The sequence below is a fragment of the Dreissena polymorpha genome, chromosome 7 (genome assembly GCF_020536995.1).
Source record: "Dreissena polymorpha isolate Duluth1 chromosome 7, UMN_Dpol_1.0, whole genome shotgun sequence".
NCBI classification, from domain to species: Eukaryota; Metazoa; Mollusca; class Bivalvia; order Myida; family Dreissenidae; genus Dreissena; species Dreissena polymorpha.
This window is the reverse complement of record NC_068361.1, coordinates 40594658-40616224: the sequence shown is the minus strand read 5'-3', so window position 1 is coordinate 40616224 and position 21567 is coordinate 40594658. Positions and strand designations below refer to the sequence as shown.

Sequence of the window (21567 nt, the reverse complement as noted above, 5' to 3'; positions counted from 1 at the left end):
ATATATATATATATATCATTTACTTATATGTAAAACTAAGGTTGATTTGCTCACAGCCTGAAAATTGTCATATATATATATATATATATATATATATATATATATATATATATAATTTTAAGGTGTATTTATTAAATATATGTGTATTTGCTTTAAATCCCATTGAACTACCGCTGATATTCACTTCTGTTTTATTATTGCAGAGCCGCTATTCGCCAATCTAAAACAGTTTTATGAGAATTAAGGATCAACTATGATTGATGAAATTCATTGATTTTTGTTTGAATGTGCCCAAACTCATATTAGCCAGTTTTGAAAATATTACGGTAAACAAACAGGTTAAGGTAAATTTCATGCACCAGCTTAGTCATCAATATAAAGAATGTAAGTCATACAAAGATGAAATCTTCTTTTGTCATAGTGATCGTCCACTGTATAAACTTGACAGTTAATTGGTAAAGCAATACATATGGAACTGTATTAATCGCCGTGTCACGAACAAGGCCATATGACTATCGTTTAGGTCCAGGTCGTACAAAGTGGTTTCTGGTAAAACTATAACAGAATTATAAGGTCCCAAATGGTAGGTCTTTACTAATCACATCGTCAGTCAGTATGTCGTCTCATTTAGAGCATAACATAACTCTGGTACTATTGAAGCGATTTAAGTGATTGAGTTGATACTTTATATAATGATAGAAGGTTTAAAGAGGACAATGGAAAAGAGCCATACCACTGTTCAAGAGTAACGAAGTTAGGTTAATGTCGTTTAACCTTTTTTTTTTCGTGACGAGCACAATTCCCTTAGTATTATATGAGTAAATTGATCAATGACATTGAGTTGAAGCTCAGAGTACAAGAAACACAACTCTGTTATCATTATTTTTGGGGAAATTGCCCTTTGCGAATTTTGTGTAATCCGTTTCTTGTGTTGAGCAATAATCTACAAGAACTTAATGTATTCAAAGGAACTTTCATGTAATTTTTTGTAGATTACTTCAAGATAAAAAAAACAGTTTTAGGACGAACACTCGCTCTTCAGATTTTTCGGAGTTGCTACTCAACGATTGTTTTATCTGCAAATCATACACATATTAAAGTATAAAATGATCGAAATTAAACTTTTTGTATTGATATAGGCCTTTTTGAGTAATTGCGTTATTAATTACTGCAATTTTCTTTTGCAAAGTATAACTCAAACAGTATTTAATGCAACACAATTAAGCTTCTTACATTGAAAAACCGTTGTAGAAAGAAGTGTAGAATACAATGTAAATACAACTCTTTCAATATTGTATTGCAATTATAATTGAAGATATTAAAATAGACATGCCTTTATAAATCTACAGAAAACATACTGAGTAACTGCAGAGTGCAAGCGCTCTAACTTTCTCTTCTGTATTGTTTGGAGTTATTGTTTTTTGTATATTGCTTTTACATAGTTCAACTACATAGTGTTTTTTTATTATGAAGATCAAATCGCAAAAATATTAAATGGAATCAAATGATATTTCATGTTATGTTATAGGACTTCAACGGATGTGCGGAGTACAATAACCATGATATTAATTTGTCATTTATTTAAGTACTAACCCTTCGTTAAATTGTCTTGTGCAAAGCATAATGGATAATAAGACTGTTTTCAATAAATAAAAACGTGTCGTTTTTCTGAAACTATAAAGGTCACGAATACACATTTGAGTCAAAACAGTTATTCGCAGGCATTCACTTATTATCTTGACCGGCTTTAGAAATACAATTTGTCATCCCAATAACTAACCCACATAATTTTATATTCTATAACAAATGTTAAACTCGCCAAGACATATAGCGGAAACAAACAACATTGCCAACTTAAAGGTGATACTTGAAAGTCAAAAGTGAAAACTCTGCATCGATTGACTGCAAAGCAGTATGTAAGGTATAACTAGCTATCAGTGATTGCTGAAGCATATGTTTAAATGTAACATCATACAGATACGCTTGTTTGTCATAGCATACTTTGCGTTGGTAACATTCTTTGTTACGTTAATGATTGACCGATTAAACTTGAATAGTTTTCTACAGCTCCTCTTGCGAAGACCATCTTTTAAACCTCTCCGCGCTTTGATTAAAATTTTGTCTTTCTCAAACCTCGAAATCCGTTCTTCAAAACATATGTCTATAACAAATATAACAACACGGAAGTTTAGGTCAATCTTAATAGACCCTTTCATATTTCCGATGTCTAGTTATGTGTGTGGTTTCTCCCTTGATAAAACGAAGCGAGAACGATGGTGACGCGGAAAAAGTTTGGATTGCTTGAATATGAATATATTTTTCAGTGGGTAAAATGTTCTATTAAATTTAAAGCAAAATAATCTTCGCTAAGTGTTTCACAGTTAAATGTACCTAATTTTATTAATTGGATAATGTGTAAAAGCAGGGTAAAATACGAACTACAGTAAATGATCGCAACAAAGCCGCATATGATAGCGTAACTTTTATGGACATAACGAATTTCTTTATTTGAAAAACATAACATTTTATACCATAATTGTATAAATGTCAAGTTAAACGATCGCCCCTAATTTCATTTAAGTTAACCTATTGACTAAACACAAACAATTAGATGGGAATTCGGGTAACCAAAGGTCGGGTAACTTTATCAAATAAATGTAACCTATGACATTCATGTTTTGTCTATAAACCTGTATGTGCTAAATGTCACGGTACCGAACTTAAGCGGGAATGGTGGAAAGATGTGTGGCGGCACTCGCCCTGTAAGCGAGGTGTCCCGGGTTCGAGTCCCGGACTGGCTTCACACTTTTCACCACCCGGCGACAATGGTGCCCAACGTGGGGCCCGTGGCGCTTGCAAACGCTTGCAGTTCTCCATAGAACCTGCCCGTGGGTTCGTCGGGATCAGTAATTCACTGTTCCCTGTGACTCGAATTCGAGGACAAATTCCAACTTGGCAGGGGAGAATGTCACGGTACCGAACTTAAGAGGGATTGGTGGAAAAATGTGTGGCGGCCTGGTTAGCTCAGTCGGGAGAGCACTCGCCCTGTAAGCGAGGTGTCCCGGGTTCGAGTCCCGGACTGACTGCACACTTTTCACCAACCGGCGACAATGGCCGTATCCAGCGTGAGGGTTACAAAACCATCGTCAAAACAATTCACCATAACCATTTGTTACCAGTCCGCCAACTACCGCTAGACGTCACTTTAACGTCTCAAACGGAAACTTTATACACGCGTTAGACATCGGATGCAGAGTCCGATACCTCGAAATCGGTACTGTCGTCATCAAGCAGTACGTCGAGGTCGGTGTATGTTCCACCACATAAGCGGATGCCGGGAGAGCCAGGATAATTTCTGCGCAGAACAAAGCGCGCTACAAAAATGCCAGCGTGGATGCGCAAAGGAGATTAAATTGTGTAAAAATCATTTATCGCCTGTCAATCATGACAATAAGTTGAATGTATCTTAAGTAGCATTGAAAGATGTATTTAAGTATGTTTTCTGATTTTGAAATATGCTATCGTACATTATGTGTGTGATATAAGTATAAACATGTTATGAATTATTGTCTCAAGTTGCTGTGGTAATTTCATTGAAGCATATGTCGAGGACGACATCAAAATCGGGAAAGGTAATATGTTATAGGTCATTGTTTTATAATAAAGTAATTTATGAAGTTATTTAATAAATATTAAACTAAACTGTGTTGTGTTGTTTTATTGTTTAATCAGTGTCTTTATATTTAGTTAATTTAAAAGGTAACTCACGAGTATTCTGTGGGAATATAAATTAAGTCAGTTGTTTATTCGATTTAGTCGTTTAAGTCGTTTTTCTCAAGGTAAAGATAAGATCAGTTCACCTAATCCATACAATTGCACGTTAATAATTTGACTAATACTCAGATCAATCCTCCCTTTTCCCGTTCACAAATAAGTCCAATGTCGATCTCGTGCATCGAATGATTGCTATAGTCATTCGATGCTTTACTTTCAAAGATTCCACATCTTTGATATATTAATGATTTTTAATATCTTTAATAAATATATATTTCAGGTAAATTTCACAAATTACTTTATATACTTTAAAAATGACATATAACATAAAAACATATTATGAACGTGTTTTATCAGCGAATAATTTTTCTGCATTAGTAACCTCTGTCTTAGTTGTAACTTGATCTTTACTACTTCGTGCTAAAATGTGCTTAAACTAAAAGATAACAAAAAGGGTTTATTCGAAAGGCGTTAAACACATAGAGTACCCGTGTAACCTTAAAATATTTAAGGCGTAAACTAAATTTGCATTTATTTATTAAGAACAATACAAGCAGGTGAAACTCGTGAAAGTGAAAACATAATACTAAGTAACATAATTGAGTCCACACACCCCTCAAAGTAGTTTTTAATTGTATTTCTGCGAAATTTGTGTGTTTGTGTATACAGACGAGATAAATCAATATCAATAGATATTGGTACACACGAAATTACAATTTATAAACTTATTTTCTAATGGAGAACATTTGTTTCTTAAAATATATTGTTGTGTTTCAGTGTATACTATAGTTAAATGCAGCTATACCCGTAAGATATTTCATGAAGTCATTGTCGAGACATTGGTCCCTGAATAACGGTAATTGTCACGTCTTATTTTTAAATTAGGACCTGCCTTTAAACAATCAGGTCTCGAAGTGATCATGCTTTATTTTTGTATGATGTTACATCGTGGTAGAAACGGTTTAGAGTCAATACGTCGACTGCGAGTTTCGTGCAAAGAACATCAGTCTAAATTGAATCGTTTCTTATATGAACAATTGTGCACTTATCGTGCTGATTTAAGTATTCTTATTTCTGTCAATGAGTAAATGTAATTATTTGTTATAGATAACAAACGAAAATAACCGCATATATGCAGACACGGAGGTACTGCACATCGCGAGTGTCTGGATTCATTGATAAATGATTGAGTCGGTGATATTTTGAATGCAAACCTCGTAAAGAGGTAGTCTATCTGAATGTTATAAAAACTTGTTAATTAATTACTCTAGAATATTTGCCAATAAATGTAATCGTAAATCAAATTCGCGTATATATTTCTTTGGCATGCTATTTAAAGTCCAATCGTGTATGTTTTAATCGTGATCATCTATTTTCGTGAAAACATTCTCGATCTGTTTGTGTTGAGATCGTTAAGATCTGTCTCGAAAAATCAATGTCGCTGTAAATAAAAACATTTTGTCCTTTTTCGAGTGCTGTTTACCCATATGAATTTGTAATTTACCGAAACGGTTATGAATGCATTTGTATAATTATGTTATAAAAAAAAATGACAACTTACCACATCCCTTTTCATCTTCATTGCCGGGGCAGTCTTTCACATGGTTACAAATCTTGTCAGGTGACATACATCTGTAAACAATTAGTAGATTGATAGAGAGCATTTTATTGTTGCAACGTCATAACATTCAGCACACGCTTAGCCGATCACGAACCATACCATTCTCTTGGTTTTGTGTTCATCGAGATATTCACTTTAATAATTTTTTCCTTCATGGTAAAAATCTAAGGCACAAAGCCTTAAACAATATAAGCTCTCTGTTTAAGAAATACCAATAAAAGTAGTTCAAATCAATTGTGTAGAGTTCGATGACCTATCGGTTGTACGTAAAATATTTATCAGACTGGAATAACTAAGAGGCAGTAATGATAGTTAGCCTAAGGTATTTATTTAACGACTGACATGTTCTCTAAGACCAGATTGGTGCTATGCCGTGAGTGCATTGAGATACCATTGACATTACTTGTACTTTTTGGACAATATGGTTTAAATATAGGTTAAATAACAATTGTTTTTAAAACACAATCACATCGTCACAAAGAGTCATACCCATACCATGACATAACTGATACTTAAACGAGGTATTGAATATGAAACTGTTCTTTGAAACGAAATATTCAATATGTCCACGACCAGCTTATATTCAATATCTAATCTTACCGTAAAAATAATCATAAAAATAGGATAAGAACTATCGAGTAAATCACTGCAAAGTACATAAAACGCATGCTACCATAATTCTTACAGTACTGGTATTTTTTATGACCCATTTTGTATACGTGTGGCTTTTTCACATAAAAACGCTCGTATTTTAACCTTACCTTTGCATCGTTGTAATCCAAGGAAGCATTGCCGTAACCCTAGTATAAACACCCGGATGCCCTTTTTCGCCACATTTATTTCCAAATGAAGCAGCCCCTATTAAGTAAAATAGGCCTCCGATGTTACAAACCAGTGATCCAGCAGAGTCCCTTTTACAATTGTTAACACCATGCTCTAACTCAGCAGCACATTTGTAAAAATTTACGCATAGTGCAGCTTCAATGATGGTTGCCTCATCTCCTAATGGCACCATCGCAATTCCTGTCAAATTTAAAAGAAATAGTATAATGATTGAAATATTTACAATAGGTTCTATCTATGCAACAATGTTTAACTTATGTCCGCTGATCAGTAAGAGGCTCTCCCAAATATACAGCGATATTTTTTAACTGACGCATAGTAATACACAGAGAAACATACCATGATCAAATGCCCATCCAGAGACGTGGCATCTTAGCCCCGTAAGATTGTAAGGAATACTTTCATCCGGCAAACAGGCTGGCTGAACTTCCTCATTGACAATTTTATCATTCATCAGCAAGAGTGCAAGGTCATAATCATAACTGGTTGCTATAAGGCCAGGAAATACATTATTTGATACATTTGACAAACTAGTAAATGATTAAAATAACACATGCCACAAAGTTACGCTTCATGCCATCCATTTTTATATGTTTCTGTAATTTCCGCAAAATGAATCGACACAATTACATGAAACTTAATCCAAATAAATTCGATTCGTCTTAATTAACCTTGAATCTTGATTTTTTTATTTTTTTTTTCTTTTTTTAATTTTATTTAATATCATACATATAATGTAAACATGTATATGGTCACACAACACAGTGATTGTTTAAAGCAATACAGTTCAGACATGTTATACAAGATATGCTCATAAATATATATATATATATATATATTATTTTATTTTTTTTTAGAGAGAAAAGAAAAGAACAACAGAGGAATAGTTATGAAAAATGATGAGTTGTAAAAAGTCGGAAGAAAGCATACTGTATTTGTGTGTTTTGTTGTTTCTTCACAATGATCTTGTCAGATTGAAAAAATATGTATATATAGACATAAACAAAACTATTTTAGAAAGATAAACTAACATCAGAGTGAAAATGTATATAAGTGGACAAAACATTATGAGAATTTAATCCAATTCTATTTTTGTTCAAAGATTTGTAATGTGTCATTACTGAGGGCTATTTCTTTCTCAATCTGGATTTTTAGTTTAAGACTATGGACAAAAACATTAAAATTTGGTACTTGTTTTTTGTACTTCATGTTTAAGATAAAATATTTCATCAATATAACCATAAAATTCACAATATTATTACCGTCTATTGATTTCAATGAGTTAATTCCGAAACTTACATTTAAGAAAGATAGTTTAACGTTTAGTTGCTGTTGTTCAAGAAAAGATGTTAATTGATTCCAAATAGGCTGGATGTGTTTGCACTCCCAAAAAAGATGTTCTATAGTTTCAATGTTTTCACTGCAGAAGTCACACAGATTTGAGTTAGATAATTTGCATTTATAGAGATATTTATTTGTAGCTATAATTCTATGGATGTATTTATATTGAAAATTTCTCAGTGTGTTTTCAATAGTTGCTTTATATGGCATGGTAAATATGTGTTTCCTATTAAGTTCATTTTCTCCAAAAAGGACTTGCCATTTATTTTGGATTTTGGAGTTTTCCGTAGGGTTTTTAATTTGTAGTTTGTAAAATATTTTATTTGTTTTGTTTTTTCTTCCAAGTATGTTTTCTACAAATATTGTTTGAGTACATGGTGTATTATTTGTATTGATTTCAGATTTAATATGTATGGGTATGCTTTTGATTAGTGTGTAGTATTTCAGAAAATTATTTGAAGGATACCTTCAAATCAGATCTCAATACAGCCATCAACGCAAACATCCCTTCAAAGATGAAAACAACCAAAAACTCAACTCCATGGATCACAAGGAAAGTAAAATCAGTTATAAAGAAGAAAGCACGACTCTACAAAAAAGCTCGAACCTCAAAAAATTGGACAAACTACAGAAAATTCCAAAAGGAAAGTAAGAAAAAAATCCGTCAGGCAGAATGGGAGCATGTAAACAGAATAATCAATGAAGGACTGCAGACCAACAATACAAAACCATTCTGGTCATACGTAAAACTTAAGAAACAGGATAACATCGGCATTGCACCTCTACGCTCAAACGGTCAACTAGTCACCGACTCCAAAAGCAGAGCTGAAATCTTACTAAACCAGTTCAAATCAGTTTTCACCAAGGATGATGGCTCACAACAGAAACCAGTACTCTCAGGCCATGTTACCGAAAACATCCCTACACTTTTGATCGGTCAAGAAGGCGTACATAAACTCCTAAAGAACCTTAAGGTCAACAAAGCCGTAGGCCCTGATGATGTACCAAACAAAGTCCTCCAGACCTGCGCTACGGAGCTAGCCCCAGCTATAACCGCTATCTTCCAGCAATCAGTCAACACTGGAGAATTGCCGAAAGATTGGAGAGATGCCAACATAGCACCGGTTTACAAGAAGGGAGACCGTCACGCGGCTGAAAATTACCGCCCTGTATCCCTTACCAGTGTCACCTCCAAACTTCTTGAACATATCATCTGCCACCACATTCTAAACCACCTCGACAAACACAGAGTTCTCACATCCTTGAATCATGGCTTTCGCTCTGGATACTCCTGTGAAACGCAACTAGTTGTAACAACCCACGATCTACTTAACTTCAATGACCAAAATAAACAAGTCGATACCATCATCCTGGACTTCAGCAAGGCCTTCGACACAGTCCCACATCAACGCCTGCTTCTGAAACTTGAGAACTACGGAATCCGGGGTAACCTCCTGTCCTGGATCTCGAACTTCCTCACCCGCAGAGAAATGTGTGTGGTCGTAGACGGGGAGAAATCACACCATGTTCCAGTAGGCTCCGCAGTTCCTCAAGGGACAGTGCTAGGACCGTTGCTATTTCTGTGTCACATCAACGACCTACCAGAGAGGGTGAAGTCCCAGATTAGACTCTTCGCAGATGACTGTCTCCTCTATAGACCCATAAACACATTCAAAGATCATGAAATTCTTCAAAATGACCTAGACAACCTCCACAAATGGGCCAACAAATGGGGAATGGAATTTAACGGAAAGAAATGCTACCTTCTAAGCTCCAAACACAAATCTAGCTATTTTTACAATATCAACAAAGAAATCCTCAAAAGAGTTCAAGAAAACCCCTACCTTGGGATCACCTTATCTGAAGACTTGGAATGGAAAACTTATATAACCAACATAACAAAGCGAGCTAACTCCACTCTAGGATTCCTAAGAAGAAACCTCAGTCACTGCCCTCTAGAACGCCGCAAAAATGCCTTCCTAGCACTAGTCCGCTCCAAACTAGAATATGCCAGTGTGGTTTGGGATCCTTTTCACCAATTTGACATTGACCGCCTAGAGGGTATCCAGCGATCAGCTGCAAGGTTCATAACCAGAGACTACCGCTCCAGACAGCCTGGCTGTGTGACCGAAATGCTCCAAACGCTGGAACTCCCACCACTCCAAGACAGACGGCGCGCCCAAAGGTTGACACTATTGTACAAGGTGGTGGAAGGGCACGTACCGGCCATTCCCATTGAACGATACCTTAAGCCACTAAGGCCTAAACGTACCATAAGGGCTAAACAATACGAGGGCTATATTCACCAAAACATTGTGTGTAACTTTGTGAACAATAACTCCAAGTGTTTTGAAACTATTCCATCAAAAACTGTTCTTTTTAAAAATTCATTCTTTGTAAAAACTGTGATTGACTGGAATAAACTTAGTGATGACATTGTGAACTCGTCAACTATAGACATTTTCAAAGACAGTGTATTTAAACAGCAATAGTGCATCTATCGCGCACTCCACCACCGTCGAGTTAAAGCCAGAATTGGTTTCTTCGACGTACACATCCAGATCCAGATCCAGATCCAGTATTCCGTATATGTAGCATATATTATCAAAAGAGTAGAAATCCTTAATTCTGTAGTCATATAATTGGTCGACATATTTAATGCTTCGTTCAAACCAATCTTTATAGAAAAACGTCTTATTGTTTAAAGTTATGTCTTTATTGTTCCATAAAATTGTTTTACTGCTGGTTTGGGTTTCTAAGTTATGAGTGATATCACTCCACGCTGATAGAACATCAGACAGAAATATGTTTTCGTTTGCAATTTCATGTAAGATAGTATAGCTGATGTTACATTCAAAGAGTAAGGAGTCACCATATTTTTTTAGGATTTTCTGGTAGAATAATTTCCATTTAATCGTATTGGTATTATCTAGGTATCTTTTAACCCAGCTGCATTTGATTGCATTCAAGAATGAGTCAATGTTCGTTAATTGGATACCTCCATTTTCTACAGATTGAATTAACTGAGTTCTTTTTATTTTATCAGGCTTACCGTCCCATATGAAATTAAATATTGCTGATTTTATATCGTTATTAACATCATTTGGTGGATTTGGGAGAACTGTTAATACATATATTAATTTAGGAAGTGCAAACGTTTTTAATACTGTGTTTTTTCCGATTAGTGTAAGTTTACGATGATGCCATGATTTTAAGCAGTTTTTAAAATTCTGTAATTTAGGTAGTATGTTTTTAAGAACTGTATCCTTTTCATTATTTGTGAAAGTAATTCCTACCGTTGTGGCTTCATCGGATGTCCAATTAAATTTCATTTCTTTTTATATAGAACATTACTTTGTTTTAATTTACCTACTCGTAGCACGGTACATTTACTTTTGTTTAGTTTAAGACCCGATGTCATTCCGTAAAGGGTTAGCGATCTATTAGGTTATGGAAAGAATCGTAATTGTCGTTTAAAAAGTAGGTGGCGTCGTCAGCAAATAGGGATTGTTTGATTTCTTCGTCAGGTTCTAGTGATATGCCTTTTATGTGTTTATTTGATTGGATGTGATGTGATAGATACTCGATGCAAATAATAAATAGCGATGATGAGAGTGGACATCCTTGTCGAACCCCTCTTTCGATGTTAAAACTGTTTGAAAAGAAGCCATTGTTAATGATTATACTATTAATATCGGTATAGAATAGTTTGACCCATTGAATGAGACTTTCACCAAAGTTCATATTTTCTAAGCAGGAGAACATAAATGAATGATCAAGCGAATCGAATGCCTTTTCAAAGTCTGCAAAGAATATTAGACCAGGACTATTTGAATTGTTGAAATAGTTTATGCATTCTTGGATAAGACGAACGTTTTCACCAATGTAGCGTCCTTTTATGAAACCAGATTGAGATTTTGAAATAATTGATGGTAATATTTTTTTTATTCTGTTTGCTATACTTTTAGTTGCAATTTTATAATCGTTGTTAAGTAAACTAATCGGGCGCCAGTTTGATAAGGATTCTAAGTTTTTTCCAGGTTTTGGAATAAGTGATATAATACCTTGTTTTGTAGCGTAGTTAAGTTTTCGTTGTTAAATGAATAGTTAAGTGAATTAATTAGATGTGTTTTTATATCATTCCAGAATATTTTATTAAATTCGATTGTGATGCCATCTGATCCTGGGCTTTTGTTATTTTGCATTTCTTTTAGGGCTAATCAAAATTCATATTCATTAAGTAATCCGTCGCACAGTTGTTTTTACTCCTGGTTTAAAGCGTGATGTGTATTTTTAAAGAGGGTGTTATTTTCAACATTTTTTCGTTTAAAGAGGGTTTAGAAAAATAAACGTTGATCTTCTAGTATTTGAGTTCTGTTTGTTATATCTTTGCCATTGACTACTAATTTGTGTACAGTTTTTTGTTCACTTCTACGTTTTTCAATGTTTGCGAAATATTTTGTGTTTTTTTCATTGTGTTCAACATGATGAGCACGCGCTCTAAGTATTATTCCATTGAGATGTGTATGATAGATTCCATCTAATATTTGTTTTTTTAATGTTATTTCATTTTCAATGTCGGTGGTATCATTTGTGTTTGTTTGATGCAATTGTTTTTCAAGTGTTTCAAGTGTTTCAATGGTTTCAGTTTCAAGTTTGTGTGTTTCTTTTTGTTTAAATGATGTGTATCTAATTGTTGCGTTACGTATATTTCCTTTAATTACTTCCCATAAGGTGTTTGGGTTTGCATCTTTATTATTTTGAACTGTATTTAATATTTCCTGTTTTATTTGTATTTGATATTGTGTATCTAATAAGACGCTGTTGTTAATTTTAAAGTATCCTGGGCCTCTTTCAGGTTGTATATTGTGCAGTTTAAGTTCAACTAGAGAGTGGTCAGTCATAAATCCTGGTTTTATGTTACATGTGTCAATAATGTTGCAAAGAGATTCAGATATTAAAAAATAGTCTAATCTACAAAATATTGTTGGTTTTGTGTTTGAGTGCCAGGTGAATTTGCTTTCGTTTGGATATATTGTACGCCAGATGTCTATCATATTGTAGTTTTCAATTATGTTATTTAAACTATTTCTATTTTTAGGATGAGTATAAAGGTTTCCATTCTTTTTGTCTAATAATGGGTTAAGAACAGTATTTAAATCACCACCGATTATAATGTTTTTATCTTGGTTATTAATTATGAAGGATTGTAATGTTTCGTAGAATGTGGAATCATCTATGTTGTGGCCGTAAACATTGATTAATGTTAATTCTGTTTCGTGTATTTTGATATCTATACTTGCTTGTCTGCCAATTATTATTTCGTTAAAGTTATTGACTGTGATCCCTATATTATTTTTTATCAGAAAGGCAATGCCTTGTTTATTAGTATGTTGTCCACTAAGATAGATGTCTCCGTCCCATTCATCTTTTAAGGTTTGTGCTAAAGTATGTGTCAAGTGACTTTCTTGTAGTAGGCATATACTATATTTTTTTTCGTCTAACCATTTGAAGATTTTAATGCGTTTGTCTTTATTTTTTAGCCCTTTTACGTTCAGAGTGCATAATTTAATCATTTAAAGAGAGGGAGGGTGTGTAAATATTATTATGTGGGTTTGTCCAGTAAGTTTCTATTTTAAAGATGTCCATACATACATACAAAAATAGAAAGCAAAAATAAGAGATACAAAAATATGAATATTCTATAGACATGAAGAAGTGAGAAGAAATAATCACAGAAGTGAGAAGAAAACACAATATAAAACTTGTCCCCAGTAGAGACATACAAAAAAGGTCAGTAAAATACAACATGTGAATATACAAAAACAAGCAAATGTGCTAATGCAAGGTAAATTGCCCTAAGTATAAGAAATAAATTATATGTATCTAATGTTCAATTATATACAATGATTTACCTTAAATCTTGTTAATGATTCTTCATAAGGTGAGGCAAAATTGAACCAAAATCAGTTCCCAATGACGGGTATGTTAATTTTTCAATTCCTGTTTTATTTTTTTGTGCGCCGATTTAAAATCATGTTGGCTTCATCGACTACATAACTTTTAAATCAATCCGCCAATGCAATCATAATAAGCAATTTTTTAAACATTGAAAAACATCTTAACATTTCATTATACAAACACAGTTTGATCAAAATATTATCTGCACTTACAATTGAAGCTTGGATGGAATATTATCTGATCAGGTCTGAATTTTAACACCTGTCGAGATAAGTCTTGAGATCCAACGTGCACAATGACGCCTGTCACGGCACCAAGCGTCTCATTGTCTCTGTTTAAAAAGTAAAAACGGATGTATACCTTTAGTTAAACAAACATTTATTCATTTATTATGTCACTGAAATTAATTGCGTTTTAACAAACAAATGATATATGAGTGTTCTTTCTGTATTGTATTGCTCTGCAGCAGCGAGCCGTTTATTTTCTGTTCGAAATCCCAAACTTACTCCCCATATGAACTGCTATTGACAAGTTTTTTCAATTATGGTATGTGTTCACACATAGCCGGATAAATAAACCATATTGTTTATTGAAAACGACAGTATCGTTATTAAAAAGCTATGTAGCTATTGCATACATCGGACATGGAAATTGAATTGTCACAGCCATGAACAAACATACGCAAAACAATGTGCTGCGCTGAGAATCCAACGTTGATCAATGATGGTTCCACCACAAATCGATACTGCCTTCTCGCGTTGTATTTGCACACGCACTTTCCAGGGGTATTGTCATGTAGATTGATGTTTGCCTGCAAAAAGTATTGATTATAGTGAAGGCCATGATTATCCTTTACTTTGGTCACGAAAACGTGGCCGGATACCTAAATATACTCATAAACTGTAATTCAGTCTTACATTCCATTATTTGCTTTGGGGGGGGGGCTAATTATAACTCCAGCAAGTTCACTTTGTTTACGTTCCAGAATAATGTTTTTAAATAATAATCATGGCTATATTTTGGTCATTACTCATAACAATACATACTTTTTTCTTTAGACTGCATATACTCCAGTATCTTCACTATACATAGGTTCTAGAATGATGTTTTGCAATTATTCTTAATGTCTGCATATTGGTCCCTACTCACCACATTTAGGGATACATTTAACTCCGGCATCCTCCGAGTGCTCACAGTTATGATTTCCAACACCGAAATGGCGACACGACATGATAGTTGTTTCGGTACCGTTACACTGCACGTCATCAAAATGGATACTCGAACTGCCTTGACCGAAGTGAGCCTTGATAAATGCTGTTCCACCCCTGTAAAATAATTCTGGGTTGATGATACGAAATTTGTTAAGGCCGGGAAAGTATGGCGTACCATATGGATCCATCGACGTAAAGATGGATGCACTGATGAAATAACGGATATATTGATATTATACTACTTCTATGTGTATTGGTTTGTCATATTATATTTACCCGTATCCAAGCATTCTGCAAATGACTGATGCATCCTTGTTGTCCCACGAATCATCACATACGGTACCGCGATGTTTCCCAATAAGTATTTATACACGCCTAGAATATTTATTGGGTCCATCAACCAACTCAGCGCGAACTTTTATTTAAAAAAAAAACAGGATTGTATTATTAACGATATAAACGCATGGAGTGATGACATTGATTCTGTAATTATACTTTTCTAATTATACATTTTTTCACTGGGGCAAAGTATGTAACAAAAAGTGTGTCCATTGTCTTTAATAATATCTTTAACATACTGAATGCCAGATCATTTTTGACAACATCACCGTCCGTGTTAACCCTTGCGTTAAAAAGATTGTCCATGTTGTGACAAGTTCTCAATCTAACTATTTCTCGCTTAAAAGGTTAAGACTGTAGAGCTTTTTACATAGAATAAGTACATCTCAATCGTCCAAAATACCACAACATTGGAGATTAAGATTTCAGTCATATAGTTGTTTATTTTTGTTTGGGCATTATTTAATCTCCCGCTGTAAAAAAGGTTTGGTCCTCGCAGGTAATAGCTATTATGTATCTTTTTAGTCACTTCTCAAACGTTCAATCTTCTGCTGAAAAAGGTATGGATTCAACAGGCAATTAATAAGGGGAATACTTTTGGTGGGCTTCAATCCAAAACTGAAAAAAAGTTTGGATTGAATAGGCATGATCATTTCTGTTGGCACTCTTTATTGTGGAATTGCACAAATCTATCGTTTATTTTTTTACTTATTTTTTGTTGGCATTTGCTATTCTACAATCTACAACCTATAGTGGACTTGTGGCGGAACGATTATTGAAAATACATCCATGTTGCTTTATATTGTTACTGAATTGTTTTTTGGTCGATCAAAATGACTTCATTTCTTTACCTACATCGCAATTCGGCAATTCTGGAACCCAAATGGAATCGGTTCAAGTAGAATCATAACCTGGGATACCTTTTGGTTCGATGCACTCTGCATGTACCTAGGAAAGGAAAATAAAAAGGTGATTAGGTGATTTCTGTTCACTAATTATATAGGTCTTAACGCAAGTATATATGACACGTAATATTTGTTAAGCCTGTCTCAGTTGCATTTGAAGCAATAACGTTACACAGAAAGTAAGTTCCTGTATTAAAGTATATAGGGATATATATATATGTGTGTGTGTGTGTGTGTCCACAAGCATTTTGCTAGGGACGCAAACAAGCATGACTTGTTGTGGCCATGAAACGCGGCTAAAATGTTTATATCAATGTGCGAGTTTGCTTCGAGTAGCAAGTATTCTGTCTAAGAAAAGAGAAATAGAAATGGAAAAAATTATGTGATAGCATTCTTATTATGGTATATACAAGTTGAGCTTGTCGTTTTATTTGAGAGATTATCACAATTAACATTCAGATATTACATTTATTGTCGAAATGATTATTGATATTTATTTCATATAATGAATGCTAATATTATTGCGTATAGAAATGTTTAAATTACTAAAATAAATTAGAATATGTCGGAATCCAAACAGTGGTACTCAACCGAAACTGTTTGGGAAAATGCGTAGGTACTGAATCACAGGTACTCAATGGGATTTCGAGAAAACTCGAACACCGACGTAACGCTTACGATTAATCCCGAGTTTACGTAATCCGTGGTTTGGTCAAATCCGTTCGCAGTAATGTTCGGTTTGAAGTCATATCGGGACGTGATGTACACACAGCGATCTAGATAGAAACAGAACTTGTTTTTATTTACACACATTGGTACTTAAATATCAACGGATCCGATTAAAAAATCCTGAAATACACCAATATTATGGGAGATTATAACGTTTAAATGCATTTCCATATCATAATTCGATTAAAACTATCGTATTCAGCGAGCATACAGCCGATAACTATGCCGATTTTTCGCACTTCGTGATCGAGTCGACATTTTTGTTTAAACCGGAAGTGACGTATGAGTTAACCACTTGCTACGAGTTCATAACAAAGGAAACGGTATCAGCTTTTGTCTTTTTAAAGTCCGTCATATAACGTGTTTTTATTTTTCGTAGTACACACACACACAGGACATCGCATATTGACTGTTTAAGTATTTAATTATAATTTAATCAGACAAATATAAATGACACATTGAAAAGATATAATTATTCCCTGAAACTGATCGACGTACGAATGCCAGTCCAAATTTACTAACCGTTCAAGTTCAACACTTCAACAACGTACTAGTTGAAATAAATAATGTTGATTTGAAATGAATAATTCTTACGTAAATGGTCGCGTCATTTAATACTAAACGGCCACCGGAAAAACTTTGCGAAACCGAAATTTCGCAAACTTAAGTACCCTTTTTCTTGAAGGTTTGCTTATTTGTGATAAAGTATAAGATAAAAGTCTAACTTGTGATTAATTATTAGTTATTTTTGCTTGTTAAATGCGTTTTCTTCACTATGAACTTTATTTGCAAAGTTGTGGGTCCCATGGGATTTTTGTATTTTCCCATGGGATTTTTCATTAACCCATGGGAATTTTGGTTTATCCCATGGGATTTTTCTCCAGCTTTTTTTATGGGAGAAAAAATCCCATGGGTTTTTCAAAAACATAAAACACGTTCGTTTGTGCTTAGTTATCGATTTTAAGCATTGTTAAAGCATTTGTGCTTATTTTCGTTCAATTTACTTTGATAGAAAAAAAATCCCATTTTTTATGGGAAAAAAAAATCCCATGGGATTTTTTCTGATTTTTAGAGATTAAGTCATGTAACCTTCAGAAACACTACCTTTTAACAAATGATGAGCATTTCTCGCGATTTCAACGCGTTAAATCGTGTTTTAAAAAAATAAAAAAATCCCATGGGATTTTTTTGTCCCATGGGATTTTTTTTTCCCCATGGGATTTTTTTTCAAATGGGATTTTTTTTAAGGTATAAGTTTCTAAAAGCTATATAATAATAATAATAATAATAATAATAATAATAATAATAATAATAATAATAATAATCGTGCTCAATATGATGAATTTGTACTTTTAAGCGACTAACATTTTTATTCGAGCCGATCGTCGAGTCCGAATGGTGAGTATAAGAGCAATTTACCAGTACAAATAAATCTCACTTGTGTAGAGAACGCTACCGTACTATAAAATAATCTTGATAATAAGTCATATCATTTCTCGACAGAAAATGAAAACAGTATCCATATTGATGTCAGCAATGTCCCCTGCTATGATAAATATTGACAAAATGAAAAACCTTGACAATAATTCCGTGTCGAATACGCATTAGATTATAGCAATCAAATTCATATAAGCATTGATAAGATAATATGCGAAAATGGGTCTTATGTCAAATACGGCCAGCGTAGCTCCATTCCATAATGTCCGGTATTAAGTCACGTCAAGTTTTGTGGTCGAATTATAGCATAATAATCATTTTCACATTACGCGAATCATATGAGTTTCCCTACATATATTGTGTTAACATTTATGTTACACTAATGTGCGATCATGAAAAGGGGATTTCGGTAATTCTACATTCGCCCGCCCAGTACCGAAATCCCCATATTTACGCCTTAAAGGGTCAATAGGTCATCGGTATGAATGGTTTTTGACTTCACATGAATGTTAAGGTGCAAAAAAAATGATATTAATTTTAATTATTAAGCACTCTTGACAGCATTAAGTTGCCTCTCAGTGGGGATTTCGGTAATTCTACACTAGAACTTAAACGCGCGCCGGTACCGAAATCCTGCTGTACAAACCTTCAAGTGTCAACAAAATTATTATAGTGTTTTTTTTCATTAGCAACCAGTGACATGTATTATCTCCCATTCGGTTACTTCTTTTGGAAAATAATTAGCGGGGATTTCGGTACTGCTACATTCGTACGCCCAGAGCCGAAATCACCCATGTTTACGCCACTCCCCCATATCACGCCTTAAAGGGCCTATATGTCATTATGTTTGGGTTTTGGCTTTGCATTAATGTTGATTTGTACACAATCATATTAGTGTTAATCATTTAAACACTCTTATCAGAATATTGTTTACATTATTAAATAGTTTATTAATGTGAAAAATGTGTAAACGAATGTACAAAAAGGTAAAATGTACATTTAAAACATTGGTTACACAAAAGTATATGTAAATATAACATGACATAGTAATAATAAGTCTTCAGAAAGTATTTTCCAAACAAATCTGATGAAACAAATGATATCGTACTACCTTATTTACAATATGCTATATACTTTTGCAATTTAGTTATCAATGTTTAATCAAAGCATAAATCAGCATATGTTGCCTCTTAGCGGGGATTTCGGTAATTCTTAACAAGCACATAAACCCGCGCCGGTACCGAAATCCCCGCTGTACAAACCTTCAAGTGTAAAAAAATACTGATTTAGGTTTAAATAAAGGGAACAATAGTATTTTTGGCCACCAAAAAGCACTTCCGCGTCAACAAAACGATTGAAATTATGTCAGAAACCCAGCTTTTCATGGTATATATTGCAATACACCATCGGCCGCCGAGAGCGGAATACTGCGCTTGGCCGCTAAACAATGTGGATTGCATCAAATTAAATGTCAATTTTCGATTTTATTACAAAAATAAACACTGCTTTTTTATAAATATGTCAAGCACGTACACTTAACAAAAAATCGATATATCTTTATGTAATGTAGAAAAGTAAAGCGCTTTATATATAACAATGTTTTATAATGTCTCTCTGGTTGAGAAAAAAAACTAAACAAAACCATGTAGAACATATAATATGTTTTCATAATTAACAAGAAATATCTTTAAAAAAGATATACGGCGTTGATTGTGGTTGTAGTTTATGGAAGGTAAAGATTTAAATGAATGAGATCAAGGATAGCTAATATTTTTTTCTGTGCAGTTTTTAGCTGCATCAAACGCAGTACGGGATGTTACGCGGAGTTTTCGCGGCTTTTTTTTACATTATTACATATTGTTGGTGATAAACCGATAGATACAAAACAGAAAACCAAAGTCAACCGGCCACACGCGAAGTCTCCGTACATATTTTAAATATGTATACGCGCGTTCTTCGAACAAACCTGTTTGAGTGGTTTATCGGGCATTGCTACGTGTATTTGATTCGATTATTAACAGTATCGAGAATCATCGCGCTCATACTAAATACATTAGTCAATATGCTGCAATAATACATTAGTAAATATGATGGAATAATTCTTGTTAATTAATTAAAAATAATATTTATCATGGTATTGCTGAAAACATTTTAAGAATCTATTATTGACATGCCATAAAATAATATCGCTAGATATCTTCATTTCACATCTTTCTGGTGGTAAAGAAAATTCCAGTTCACCTAGTTCACGCTATAGCGTCTTTATTATATAACTATTATGTTACTGACCGCGAACTCCGAACAGCACATAAGGTCTGACCTGTATATAAACTCTGACATTCAAACACACTAACCGCGAACTGACCCCTTATACCTCGCGGGTTGAAATGCAATGCATTAAAGTGAGGCATCGCTTCCACTGCTCTGTATACTTTTACATATAACATGTTGACAGGAATATGGAAGTCAGTACTAAATATGAGAACATGGCCTTTAAGTACACAACGTTCTCGCGCTGAAAATCCTCTGAAAATAAAAGGTGCACGCACAAACTGTATTGATGTCGAGATTGAGTGTAAAACTGTTCTATCTATTAAGCCTTTTTATTAGAGATTAAACTGTTTCATGCTGAACACGCAGTAAAACAGTGTTACAAAGACGCGGACATGTTTCCAATGTTCTAGTGGTATTATCAAATCAGCCAATGCAGTCAATGAAGTGTATTCATCTGTACTTGGCCGCGGGAAGTTTTATTTGAATTCTATTGGACGCTAACAAAGGTCAGGCTAAGGTGAAAAGCTGGCGTATTCAGCTAACGCCGAAAAAAAATATTTAATGATGCACGTGATGTTTTATAATTGATAAAAGTTCACGTGTCATTGAACGAGTTAAGGGAGAGATGCGAATTAAATTACACATAATTAAAAACGGATACTATACTGTCAGCTTGATTTATAAATTGTGTTCCATCGCGCCAATATATTCATTGTTCCATGAAATTTTGTATAAAAGCAAAACGATTGAAATTATGTCAGAAATCCTGCTTTTCACATGAAATGATCTTTAACACTTTATTTATTCCAATCAGGTAAATAACAAATACAATAATAGGGGAAGTCTATACTGTGTATTAGAAACTTGTTGTGGTGATCCCTATCTTATCCGCTCAATACACATCCACCTGGCTACTGTACAGAAAAAAATAGATTTACTTCCAAAATAACTGATTTCATTAATTGCTAACTTGTTATCTACATTTTAAATTAACAACGATAATGGATCAACATCACCGTTGCACAATTATTAAGTTCACAGTAATCTGTACTTTAAATAGATAGCCTAATTAAAGACGGTGCTAATAAAGAACAAAGCGTGAATGTGGATATTAAGAAATTAGATCCTTTTT

The 21567-nt window shown here is 34.0% G+C and overlaps 1 protein-coding gene and 1 non-coding gene across 4 annotated transcripts in view; one reads left to right on the top strand and one right to left on the bottom strand.

The window, feature by feature from the left end:
* The window catches only part of LOC127838584 (uncharacterized), a 149206-nt gene that overhangs the window by 29670 nt on the left and 97969 nt on the right, over positions 1-21567 (bottom strand). Inside the window, exons 1-5 of one of the 3 annotated variants that reach the window (XM_052366410.1) lie at positions 14222-14327; positions 13753-13871; positions 6578-6727; positions 6157-6418; positions 5336-5406 (exon numbers count right to left, since the gene is read on the bottom strand). In XM_052366410.1, coding sequence (XP_052222370.1) covers positions 5336-5406; positions 6157-6418; positions 6578-6692 — 448 coding nt within the window. In that variant the 5' untranslated portion in view covers positions 6693-6727; positions 13753-13871; positions 14222-14327. Of the gene's footprint in view, positions 1-5335; positions 5407-6156; positions 6419-6577; positions 6728-13752; positions 13872-14221; positions 14328-21567 lie in introns of those variants that run through there. The other 2 variants (XM_052366411.1, XM_052366412.1) reach the window with 2 other exon arrangements.
* Trnat-ugu (transfer RNA threonine (anticodon UGU)) lies at positions 3014-3088 on the top strand. Its single transcript has one exon. It is a non-coding gene; the product is annotated as a tRNA-Thr (tRNA).